General features: G+C 32.9%; 2 protein-coding genes and 1 pseudogene across 2 annotated transcripts in view; 1 reads left to right on the top strand and 2 right to left on the bottom strand.

The window, feature by feature from the left end:
• LOC125860898 (UDP-glycosyltransferase 90A1-like) overlaps nt 1-4041 on the bottom strand; it is a 21295-nt gene extending 17254 nt beyond the window's left edge. The window contains exon 1 of the mRNA XM_049540944.1: nt 3964-4041. Coding sequence (XP_049396901.1) covers nt 3964-4038 — 75 coding nt within the window. The 5' untranslated portion in view covers nt 4039-4041. The remainder of the gene's footprint in view (nt 1-3963) is intronic.
• A 1819-nt stretch (nt 4042-5860) lies between these two features.
• LOC125860922 (UDP-glycosyltransferase 90A1-like) lies at nt 5861-8182 on the bottom strand (annotated as a pseudogene).
• A 2960-nt stretch (nt 8183-11142) lies between these two features.
• On the top strand, nt 11143-13789 carry LOC125860896 (UDP-glycosyltransferase 90A1-like). Its single transcript, XM_049540943.1, has 2 exons — nt 11143-11772; nt 12736-13789. The coding sequence occupies exons 1-2, from the start codon at nt 11160-11162 to the stop codon at nt 13515-13517; spliced, it is 1395 nt and encodes a 464-aa protein (XP_049396900.1). The 5' UTR covers nt 11143-11159; the 3' UTR covers nt 13518-13789.
• The last annotated feature ends 24 nt before the right edge of the window (nt 13790-13813 follow it).

Genomic DNA, 13813 nt, shown 5'->3' with positions numbered 1-13813 from the left:
ATGGGAACTAAGGCTAAGCACCGAGTGGATATGGTTAAGATGGTAGCTCTCCCGAGTATGAGGCAAGAGTACAATGAACATCTTTGGATATCCCCTAAACCATGTGCCTACATGGGATGTGTCCTAGTTCTACCCTTGGCAAGTAGAACACCTTCCACGGTGTAGGGTTTTATGACACCGGATTCCATGTCTAGCTTGCATGGTCTATGTCGGTTAATGCCTATTCCCATCATGTGGGATGTGCACTCTAGTTATTGGATAGGTTCTACAACGTGTAGGTAGTAGTATGGGATGCTATCTACACATGGCACGAGTAGGCTTTGAAGATACTAAAGTGAGTTTCCTAAGTCTAACGACTATTATGTGAAAGTCCCCTTATGTGCTTGAATGTCTCCAAAATGGTTTCTTAAAGAATGTTGGTCTATTGATGTTATGTTGTAAATGAAATGTCCTTATCTAAGGTAATCTTAGGGAACACTTAAGTGTGCTTGAAGATGTTGTATGGGCGGTCATTTCTTGTCTCACTCAAGTGTGTCTTAAGATTATATTAGGTAGAGGTCCTATGGTAATGAAATGACATGTGTTCTTTTAAAGTTAAGTATGTGTTGTATATAGACATATGTTGAGTATATGCATGGTTGGCTATGGTCTTATATGTTAATGTTGACTTGTATTATGTCTCTTATACTCATAAAGGAAAGGTTTTATCAAATGATATGAAAGCATTTACTTCCTTGAAAATGTCCTTTTTGGCATGGTCTCCATACTTAGTACTTAATTGTGCTAACCCCTTTCTTTCCTTTTTTGGACTAAAGTGTAGGGATTTGGAGATGATGACATGTCATGACTATTTGATAGGTTTCTAAGTGTTGAAGATGAAGACTTGGTGAGCCCTCATATATTCGAGGACAATACCCATATGCTCTTTTATGTCTTTTTAGTATTGTTTAAGTGTGTATGGGATTAGTCCCGAATTTTGTACTCTAAAGTATTAGATGGTTTTGAGACATCATGTATAAAGTCTAGAAAGTCTTCCGCTTGCTATTGTTTTTTTTAATGAAATGTTTTCTTGGTAAAGAAAGTTTTTAATTCCTTATGATTTTAATGTCTATGCGATGAATGAATGCTAAGAGACTTGTATTAGACCTCTTCGAGGTCGAGTACGCCGGTTACGACTAGGGGGTGATCCCGGGTCGTGACACCCATTCAGCAAAATTGGGTGAATCTACACTTGGTTTCTGTATTTTGCCGTTTATGAAACCAGTTTTGTTCTTCACAGATAATCCTCGAAGAACAGCTCTCCTCCATGAACTATATCCAGATCCATCAAAAAGGACTGAAACAATTAAGGATCCTGCACTTTCAGAAGGATGAACATAAAATGTACTGGTCAGATCTTGGACAGCGTGAACTGGTAACTGATTACCAGTGGAAGTCCCTTCCTGAGTATCAGTCAACTCCATGATATGTCTGAGATTGAGTTACTGAAGAGAAACGAAAAAGAAATAGATGAATTTGAAAAGAGAGAAAAGAAATGATCGCGGAAGATGAAGAAAGCCTTATGGCTCTGATACCATATTGAAACAAACAGAGCTGGAGAAGATCATTCCTCCATTGATGAACATGGAAAACTGAGATTCGAGATGAGAGAAAGAGGAGCAAACTGTGTGAATTGGGAAAATGAAAAACTGAATTACTTCATGTTGATTACACGATATATATACAACAATGTAAGAAAGATCTAGAAGCTTAGCTAACTAACTAGTTGATGCACAATACCCAAGGCCTAACTAACTAACTAACAGAAAGACTAACTAACTAATCACATAACTAATCTGCCAGGTAGTCTAATTACAATTGGATAATAATAATATTTATCTCAACAGCTAATTCTAGCCCCTTTGCAATTTCTTGTATTTGCTCAGCGGAAATGTCTGCCTGAACACCAAATGCTACATACAGAACATATTGTTTTTCTGCCAATTTATTGTTGAGCCATTGCATCCATGTTTTGTCGGTTTGTGAGAGTGCTGCTTTCACAGGCAAAGCGGCGCAACACACCATGATTTTGGTCCGAGGTACAAATCTTGGTTCTAGTTCGTAAAAGCTGTTTGTTATCTTTGCAATGGAAATACCTGTTCAACATAAATATATATATTATATATACTGAAATTTATGTTTGTCTATTTCAAAGAGTATATTTTCACGATATAGAATTCAATCCACATGTAAAGGATCACAACGTGTTGAAACATAAATATAATCATAAACATTATACTATGTGATCTGCAAAAATACATACCTTACATACTCCATAAAGTCCACGGCTGGACCTTTTGGCTCAAAGTCTCCAAACGGAGGATCAAAATCATTTCTTGTGAAGTTCAACCATGGGAAACTTGAAAATGTAAAATACTCGTCTGGTGAAATTGTTTCAGTATGAGGACTTCTATCCCAATAAATTAACATATAGTGTTCCTGTAATATACCATGAATATAATAAATTACAGTTAAAAATAAAATGATAAAAATGAAAAAACAAATTTTTAGGTTGAGATGCGGATATCTCGCTCTCTTTAAGGAAATTTAAGCCCACTTCGACATAATTTACACCGATCCAGTAGTATTACTCCTGACTTGTCCCCTCCAGCATATAACAACCCAATAGCATAGTACAACTCAAGAAATTAACTCCAGATTAGTTGAAGACTCCAAAACTCCACAACAAAAAACACCTCCTTCAACATTTAATCACTCTCTTTTATATAGTGAATATAGTTGAAGACTTGGACTATTTTATTTGTCTCAACTCTTTCTTTCACTTCACTAACTCAATATACACAAAATAATACTACTCATCTTTTTTGTCAATATTTTCTTGTACATCTCTTGTTGTTCTCTTCATCTTTCTTATTTACAAAACCAAAATAAGACCATCACTATTTATAGAGGAGAAAATCTTCCTTGTAATAAATACGAATAATGGGGTAGTTAATAGGATAAGTGAATGGCTTATAGGTTACAAGAGTTACCAGACATAAAATTAAAATAGAATAATGGGTAAAATGAAAGAGTTAGTGATTTTAGGAGTTTCATACAAACTTATTACCACATTTTATCACAAACTAAATGAGAGTTAACGGGGAATGAAATGCCATCAATGACAAACAAATGTTGCACCAAGGCAAAACCTCAATGCACTTCAATGTGCAAAGTGATGCTCACCAAATGTAATGTGCAACACATAATAAAATAGTAGATTGATGCAACATTTTTTTATTAAGCATAATACATAAATATGCCCTTTAACTTGGCCTCATTTCATATTTATGTCCTCCAACTTTGTGTGTGCACAAGTAGACACTTAAATTTGTATAAAATTGAACATATAGACACAAACGTCCTACATGGCATCCTACATGGAAATTTGTGTGTATTATGACACGTAGGACTCGCGTGTCTATTTATTCAACTTTATACAAGTTTAAGTGTCTATTTGTGCACACTCAAAGTTGGAGGGCATAAATGTAAAATGAATCTAAGTTAAAGGGTATATTTATGTATTATGCTTTTTATTAATATTAAAATGCTACACCAACATATAGTCTTGGCGAAAACACTCATACCAGAGAAGAAGTACCTCGGGATACCAATTTTTTCTGCTGACTCTTGAGTCCATCCAAGAAATCCATCAGATGTAGGCGGATGCTGCAAAGCTGATAGAGCCTGCTCAAAGACCGGACGCATCAGCTTTGTAGCTATAGCAAATGGATAGAAATAGGACATGGAAGGAAGCTTTTCAGTATTTTCAACATTAGGAGGGATGCCATGTACGTCTTTAGGAAAAGGGAGTTTGATAACGGAGATGGATGCGTCTTGTAGAAAATCGCGGATAGAGGGGGCGTTAACGGGGGTGGTGAAGATGGTGACGGTGATGAAACGGTGTCGTAAAAGAGTGGCGAGGTGGAGGAGAGGGATGGTGTGACCATGAGACATGAAAGGAAATATCACAAAGTGTGGTGATGCAACTCTGTCCATATTTTTTTTCGCTACGAATGAAAATGGATTTGATTGATATCTAAGCAATGGGAATTGAGTGGTGTTAAATATATATAATATGTCCTTAGTTCGATTTTACTCATCACTTTTAACCTTTTAAAAAAAAAAAGTAATATATTTTTTTCATATTAATTACTGAAGTAATATAACATCTCAATTAATAAAGTGGTGTGATAAAATAGTTAAATATAACATTTAAAAGAGTTAATATCTTAAAATGTCATTAAACTATGTGAAATTATCTAATAAAATCATTGAACTTTGTTTTGTATCAATAAAATCACTCAACTTAAAGTTTTTATCTTAAAAAATCACTCAACTCATTTATCTTAAAACAAATGTGATATAGCAAAATAAATACTTTTTAATGTCATGTAACTATGAACCTCACAACTCAATAAAATTATAAAATCTATTAAGTTACTTAGATTAATTAGTACTTTCTACTAAATTATTTCTGCAATATTAACGTAATTATTAGCAAATAATGATGTTAAAGAATGCCGTCGATTAGAAATTGCAGTTGCAGTTCAAGGTCGATCTTTTTGTAATTTCCTAGAATAATGTTCTGCATGTTTATGCTTTAACCTATTGAGCAGATCGATAGTTCATAATGTTAATAGCACCTTGTTTGAGTAGAGTTTTCTACTAAGAATTGCAAACACATGGATTGAAATAGCTTCTATAATACAATATTAATCTTTAGATGAAACTATTTTTTGGGTGAATCGTCGGGTAATAAATAGATTATAATTTTATTTATGGGTCCATGATTATAATGGCATAAGTTTTATTTTATTTTATTATGTTAAATTTAATTTAATGATAAATGTGATTGAGTGATTTTTGAGGATAAAATTTTTAAGTTGAGTGACATTTTTAATACAAAACAAAGTTTAATAACTTTTCAAGATAATTTCACAAAGTTTAATAATCTTTTAAGATATTAACTCTATTTAAAATGAAGGATGAGAGTACATAACAATCACAATTCACGTGTATTGACTAGTGGACGGTGGGCATAAGCTGAGTCAACTTGGATTTGGCTCTTTCTCATTTAATTTAATAGAAATCTTATTGAGAAGTAGTCTTATAATGTATGAAATTTCTAGCGTATCTATTTTCAATCAATGCTTGTTTAATAAAAAATTTGCCTGAGTGTGACTATTTTGCGGAGAAAATATATATTAGCACACAAGATTTGATTTCATGCGGTTATTTTACCAAATGTTACTGTGGCAGTATTCAAGTCTCCCTTCAAATTTTCAAAAAAGTCTGCTGATATTGTCTTAAATGTAGCAATCTAAAATACTTAATTATTGTTAGGAAAAGTAAAAAAACAAACAGAAAAAACAAAGTTAATAACATAAGAGTTTGACCTTACACGCCGCACCAATTAATGGGAGATTAAATTTCCCTTTCTTGTAGGAGAAAGACTTACACAAAAGGTACCCACCTATTCTTGTAGCACAATCAACTATACCATAAACTGATGGGGTATAGAGTAGCATTTGTATGAGAGAGCTGAGACATTTTCAAGCGAATTCAAATTTAGTCAAAACTTGGTAACAAAAAAAACTATATCGTAAACTCCTTATTAGATGATCAAATTAAAGCAAACGGATATACATTATTGAACACAACAATATGCTCAAAGGCTTAAAACATCAACAGTGGAATTCGTTTTCTTCTCAAACATTGGACTATGTTATTTCTTCCCTGAACGACTTCCATTCATATTGTTTGTGATGTGCAATGCTGTATTATCACTTGGCTGTTTGGGGGCAACTTGTGCATGCTATTTAGACGAACTTACTACTTGTATTTGTATTAGAAAATTCATTATAGAAAATTCAGTAACTTAAATGAACTATGATTTCGATGGCAAATTCATAGTAATCCATCACACTTCAAATTCTGGCCCATTTGGATTTCAAAGTTTTGCATCATCAATAAGGAGGCCTAATGTGGACCAAGACGAACCACCTTCTTTCATAGCTTCCTCTGCATTTTCTCCCAATTCCTTCACTTTCTTCCTCACTATTTCTCCCTTTTCACCTTCCATTAACTCTCTCACCATTTTCTCAACTTCTTCAGCTTCCACAAATCCTCTCACTGATCCATTTCTCGGCATAATTCTCAATCCCACCCCGATTTCCTCCGTCACCATTCTTGCATTTACATGCTGCTCAGCCATAAAGGGTAGTGCCAAAATAGGAACTTTAGCACATATACTTTCCAAAATAGAGTTCCATCCACAATGACTCAAAAACCCTTTGATGCTTTTGTGATTCAATACTTCATTCTGATCAACCCATTCTTTCACTATTAATGCTCTGTTTTTTACTCTGTCCTCTAACCCTGCCGAATGTTCGAGAACATTTTGCCTTGTCACCCATAAGCAGGGCCGGCTCTATGCATACTTTAATAAGGAATTGGCCTTAGGCCCCCAATTTTAGGGGGCCTCAATTTTTTACCAAGAATAAATTATGTGTTAAATTTTTATAGAAAAAAATATTGATTATTTATAATAAAAAGTATAAATTTAAAATTATTATTTTATTTTCTTCAACCTCATTCAAATAGAAGAAATCAAGAAAATATTGTTTTATTTCTTACACTCTCTCCACTAATACTCACATTACTTAATTCTTTTTAACTCCTTTTACACTCTCTTCTTTAAATTTTTGATAAGTTAGAGTAATATTCTGTCAAAAATATCAATTAATAGTCGAAAAGTGTTTAACAAAGTGAATTGTAAATTTTTTTTCCATTTCTTCTTAGATTTTCAAGCATTACAACAACCATAGTAAAATGTGGGGTAACCAAATTATCAACTTCATCAAAGCTATGGTTCTAACTCTTATACTTATTTGAAATTTGTCAACTTATTACTTGTAGAACTATGTTAACAATTCATATAATGATTGCCCGAGTAAAATTATATTTTCAACGTTGAATTGATAAGTCTTATTTAAAACTAATAATTGAAAAAGAAATCGAATAAATCATTTGTATATAAAAAAATATTAAGTAATACTTTGCATTTAAAAATGTAAGAAAAATAAATTTTAAATAAATGCATGTGAAGTTTATTTAGATTTTAGGCCTCTAATTAAGATTTCGCTTTAAGCCTCCGATTACATTGAGCCGCCCCTGCCCATAAGAAAAATGTGTTGGATAATTCAAGACCCTTTGCAATTTCTTGTATTTGCTCAGCAGAAATATCTGCCTGAGTACCAAAAGCTACGTACAGAACAGGCTGTTTTTCTGTCAATTTATTGTTTAGCCATTGCCTCCATGTTTCATCGGTTGTGCTGCTTTAATGGGCCGCTTGGTTAAGCACAGAGGCCCAACACACCATGATTTTGGTCCGAGGTGTTGGTCGAAATAGTCTGCAAATCTTGGTTCAAGTTGGTAAAAGCTGTTGGTGATCATGCCACGGCTCTTCGTAATGGAAACACCTTGCTCTATCATAAAATCCACGGCTGGACCTTTTGGCTCAATGTCTCCAAACGGAGGTGGAAAATCATTTCTTGTGAACTTCAACCATGGGAAACTTGAAAACGTAAAAGACTCGTCTGCTGAAATTGTTTCAGCATGAGGACGTTCTATCCCAATAAGTTGACATATAGTCATGGCGAAAACACTCATACCAAAGAAGAAGTACCTCGGGATACCAAATTTTTCGGCTGACTCTTGAGTCCATCCAAGAAATACATCAGATATCACACATGTAGGTGGATGCTGCAAAGCTGATAGAGCCTGCTCGAAGAGCGGCTGCATCAGCTTTGTAGCAGTAATGAACGGACCGAAATAGGACATGGAAAGAAGCTTCGCAGTATTTTCAACACCAGGAGGGATGCCTTGTACGTCTTTAGGAAATGGGAGTTCGATAACAGAGATGGATACATCTTGTAGAAAATCGCGGATGGAGGGGGCGTTAACGGGGGTGGTGAAGATGGTGACGCTGATGAAACGGTTGCGCAAAAGAGTGGCGAGGTGGAGGAGAGGAATGGTGTGACCATGAGACATGAAAGGAAATATCACAAAGTGTGGTGATGCAACTCTCTCCATTTCTTTTTTGCTGCGAATGAAAATGGATTTGATTGATATCTAAGCAATGGGAATTGAATGGTGTTAAATATAATATATCCTTGGTTCGGTTTTACTTATCACTTGTAATCTTAAAAAAATTACTGAAGTAATATAACATCTCAATTAAGTAATAAAGTAGTGTGATAAAATAGTTAAATATAACATATAACGATGAGAGTGCGTGTATTGACTAGTGGATGGTGGCCATAAGCTGAGTCAACTTGGATTTTGTCTCTTCTCAATTAATTTAATAGAAATCTTATTCAGAAGTAGCCTTAAAGAGTATGAATTTCTAGCGTATCTATTATCAAATCAATCAATGCTTGTTTAATTAAAAAAAATTGCCTGAGTGTGACTATTTTGCGGAGAAAATATATGAGACATATATAACTATTTTATTTGTTTGACCTGTTATAATTTAACACAAAATTAAGAAAAATAAAGAAGAATTTTTAATGTAAAAATATATCAAATGTATTGATTTTTTTTAATTAATCTTGTGATTTTAAAACTGCACTTTTATGGTAATGTGTGGTGTCCTCTACACAGGGCGAATCTAGGAAGGTTCAAGGGTGTCACGAGACATGACTTCGTCAGAATATTTTATATATATATATATATATATATATAAAATTAAAAGACCGAAATAAACCAAGATATATAAAATACAGTGTTAACTTTTAACATAAAAGTATGTGCGGCTCAGTCGGTCTAGTATTGCAATTCTTGAGTGAGGGTAGTATTGTTTGATATATTTTCTTTTCTTCTTTTGCTTTTAATTTTTTCTTCTCTTGATATTTTATATTAACAAAATATTTAATACTATTATTTTTAATGAAATCATTTTCAAAATGAAGATTTAACTTAATATATTTTTTTATTTTACTTTTTGAAAAAGAGGTATAATAGTAAACGTATATATATACACATATATATATTAAAAGGTGACACGGCTTGAAATTTTTTTTGTTTACACCACTGTCTCTACACCTTTATCCATTTGGTTTGTTCCTTTTCGTTATCTCTTTAAATTTTTGGATTAAAAAAAATTACCCTTTTAGGCTCCGAACTCTAGAAATACAAAGAGTATTAGAAATATGAATCATCAGACTAACCCCATTGTATAGTACTTCCTCATTTCAAAAAAGACTCGTAATACTAAATTTTACAAAAAAAAAAGAAGAGAAGACTTATTCTCAATATGAAAGAAATTTATCATCTCGCTTTGAGTTTGTATTTTTGGAGGGTGAGGAGGAGGTTGTGGCCCCATGATAGCGTTCTACGACCCTTAAACTCCTCATTTGAACCAATTTATGTGAAGTGACTTTATGCGTTGCAGATACAGTGTAATTATCTCATAAAAAAATTCATAAATGAGGATATGTGGATGTGACTAATATTATTGCTCTATCGTTTGTAGGTTCTCCCGTGTACTTCAGTTTTGGTTGTACACAAATAGACATTTAAATTTGTATAAAATTGAATAATCAAACACACACATTCTACAATGTAAAGTAATTAAGAATCTCATTAAAAGGAAGGATACATATTATTATTATTATTTTTAAAATCCCAACGATTCTTTTAAATTTTAAAAAAATTACTTAAACAATGAAAAACATTTCGACAATTTAATTACTGAATATGAACTAAAGAGAGTAGTACATAAATTAAACTATATTTGTAATCATAAGTAAATTACTGTCATGTTGTCCTACTACAACAAAAACAACTTTTGGCAGCAATAAATAAACACATTAATAAAGAGTATTAAAGTCTTTATCAGCATTAGTTAAGTGTCATTAGATTCAATGTCACTAAAGGTTTTAGGGACATATACAAAGAGTGTTAATTGCCGCTAAAATATATATTTAGCGACAATTGAGCTATTGTCGTTAATTAATTGCCGCTAAAAATTATTTTTATGTAGTGATCATGCTTTTAATCATTCAAATTACCAACAAATGAACTATATATCATTTGATTCTGCTATCATTCACAAAATATTAATTGTGATGTCTTAAATCATAGAAATTTTCTAACAAACGTTGGTGTTATTAGTACAAAATAATACACGCCTAATTAGCAGAGCAAAAGGCCAAAGAAGCTGCTTGTCCACTATGAATAAGTCATGCACGGAAATATTGACTTAAATTATTGAACTAAAAGTTTGTATACTTTTGACTTAATTAACACACAAATTTAAAATTTCAAAAATTACTCCCTCTATTCCATATTAACTTAATTTGTGAGGTGATACACATTTATTAAAAAAAAAATATTTAAGGACATAATTTAAATCATACTTTCCACTATTGCCCTTAGTGAAATCATAAATATAAGTTTGTAAGTAGTGTAATTTATCTCTTAGAAAATATAAAACTTCAATAAATGAAATGACAAATATGAAAAAAATTCAAATATCCCTCTCGAACTTTAAACAATGAAAAACCTTCAAAAATTCAATTAATATAAAATAGAGTAATTTATTTCCCGAGACTACATGTATATTCTCACCAAAATTGGAGACTTTGAAGTTTGAATCATTACTCAAATTTAATTCATTCGATTCAAATAAATGATATTTTAAGTTTGGACAAATGAGTTAATTCACTTATTCCTAAATGTTAAGAGGAATTTCACTAAAAAATTTTTATTTATGAGTTTTTCCCTTTTTTGAAAAACAGAATGTGTAAGAGCTAATTTAGAAAAAGGAATTAAATACCATGTTGATTTTATGTAAGAAGAACCTCATCCCTATCCTCTAAATCCTCCCCCACCCGATTACTGGTTAAATTTCAGTAAGTTTATTAATTATGGCTGATTAAATTTTGTTTAATCTAAATAAAAATTTTTGAGATACATTGAATCCAAGTGGAGAACTAAGCTATGCCTATCGTCCAAACCACGTGATTGCTATGCTATATATATTTAACATCACCCCTTTTACTTCGCTATCAATCAAATTCATTTCATTCAGCCAAAAAAAAAAAAATTAAAAAATGGGCACAGTTGCATCACCACACTTTGTGATATTTCCTTTCATGTCTCATGGTCACACCATCCCTCTCCTCCACCTCGCCACTCTTTTACGACATCGTTTTATCACTGTCACCATCTTCACCACCCCCGTTAACGCCCCCTCCATCCGCGATTTTCTACAAGACGCATCCATCTCTGTTATCGAACTCCCTTTTCCTAAAGACGTACATGACATCCCTCCTAATGTTGAAAATACTGAAAAGCTTCCTTCCATGTCTTATTTCTATCCATTCGCTAGAGCTACAAAGCTGATGCAGCCGCTCTTCGAGCAGGCTCTATCAGCTTTGCAACATCCACCTACATGTGTTATATCTGATGCGTTTCTTGGGTGGACTCAAGAGTCCGCCCAAAAATTTGGTATCCCAAGGTACTTTTTCTTTGGTATGAGTGTTTTCGCCACGACTATGTATCAACTTATTGGGATAGAACGTCCTCATGCTGAAACTATTTCAGCAGACGAGAGTTTTACGTTTTCAAGTTTTCCATGGTTGAAGTTCACAAGAAATGATTTTGAACCTCCGTTTGGAGACCTTGAGCCAAAAGGTCTAGCCGTGGACTTTATGATGGAGCAAGGTACGTATTTTTGCAGATCAGATCATATAGTATAATGTTTTAAGAATTTTTGCATATCTTTATAAGCGGTGACCCTTCACGTGTTCATTTAATAACTTCTCATGGGCAAACACGTGAAAATATATGTTTTGCGTATTCCAAGATCCATACATTAATATATGTTGAAATTTAGGTGATTCACTCATCAAAATTTAAAGTCATTGGAGAGATATAAACACTCTTAGGATACTTGATCAGTTTCAATTTTTTATGTGATTGTTTAACTGAGCATAGAGTTTTAAAAATATATATATAGAGAGAGAGCTTTATAATTTGTTTGGTGAATCTTTTGAAAAGTAAAAATATTTTTATAAAACAAAAAATTATTTATTTTAGAAAGTTGAAGTGTTTGATTAAGATTTTTGAAAAAGAAAGAAAAGTAAATATTTTTGAGCAGCCATAGAAGTATGGACCTTTTGACGTTCAGAAGCTAAAAAATACTCCCTCCGTTCCATTTTATATGTCACATTTTTACTTTGCACTTGCAATAACTTTACCCTTCTGCCCTTATGTAATGTTTTCTTAAGTCAACTTTATTAATAAATGACAAGATTAATTATCTATTGTAACAAGGGTATAATAGGCAAAATATGGTAATTTATACATAAATTCTATAAAATGACAAGTATTATGGTCCAATTATTTATAGAAAGAAATGACATATAAATGGAACGAAGGGAGTATAACATTTTGATCATTCCCAAATTACTTTGGCAAAAGTATATGTAAATAAATTAGTTAAACACATATTGGTACTTCTCAGAAAGAAAGTATAATTCAAAATAAGTAAGATATAAGAAATTTGACCAAATGAGTTATTGAATATTTATGTGGTTATAATTTAAATATTTTAAAGTTAAATTATTGTAAATATTGAAAGGTAACATTTGAGATTGAATGAGTTTATTTATTTATGTTGAACAGCTATTTCCCTTTCAAAGAGCAGTGGCATGATCAGCAATAGCTTTTACAAACTGGAACCAAGATTTGCAGACTATTTCAACAAACATCTGGGACCGAAATCATGGTGTGTTGGACCTCTTTGCCTAGCCAAGCGGGCCATGACAGCAACACTCTCACAAACAGACGAAACATGGATGCAATGGCTCAATAATAAATTGACAGAAAAACAACCTGTTCTGTACGTAGCATTTGGTACTCAAGCAGAAGTTTCCGCTGAACAAATACAGGAAATCGCAAAGGGTCTAGAATCATCCAACACATGTTTCATATGGGTGACAAGACAAAATGTTCTCGAGAACTTACAGGGGTTTGAAAACAGAGTAAAAAACAGAGCATTGATAGTAAAAGAATGGGTTGATCAGAATCAAGTGTTGAATCACAAAAGCATTAAAGGGTTTTTGAGTCATTGTGGATGGAACTCTGTTTTGGAAAGTGTATGTGCTAAAGCGCCTATTTTGGCACTACCATTTATGGCTGAGCAACACTTAAATGCAAGAATGGTGACAGAGGAAATTGGGGTGGGATTGAGGATTATGCCGAGAAATGGATCAGTGAGGGGTTTTGTGGAAGCTGAAGAAGTTGAGAAAATGGTGAGAGAGTTAATGGAAGGTGAAAAGGGTGAAATGGTGAGGAAGAAAGCGGAGGAATTGGGAGAAAATGCAGAGGAAGCTATGAAAGAAGGTGGCTCATCTTGGTCCACTTTAAGCCTCCTTATTGATGATGCCTGCGCCAGAAAACTTTGAAATCGGAATGGGCCAGAATTTGAAGTTGATGGATTACTATTAATTTGCCATCGAAATCATAGTTTGTTTAAGTTACTAAATTGTATAATGAATTTTCTAATACTAGTAAGCTCATCTAAATCCGTATCCGTACCAAATGTAGCTCCATCCTGCTTGTTAGTGATGGATAATCTAGTGTAGGTTATTTAAGAGCTACATGTTCTTCCCTGTTGATGTTTAAAGCCTTTTGAGTATATTGTTGTGCTCAATAATGTATAAGCCGTTTGCTTTAATTTGATCACCTAATAAGGAGTTTA

Source organism: Solanum stenotomum, chromosome 3 (assembly GCF_019186545.1).
Source record: "Solanum stenotomum isolate F172 chromosome 3, ASM1918654v1, whole genome shotgun sequence".
Classification (NCBI taxonomy): domain Eukaryota; kingdom Viridiplantae; phylum Streptophyta; class Magnoliopsida; order Solanales; family Solanaceae; genus Solanum; species Solanum stenotomum.
This window is presented reverse-complemented; position numbering and strand designations above follow the sequence as displayed.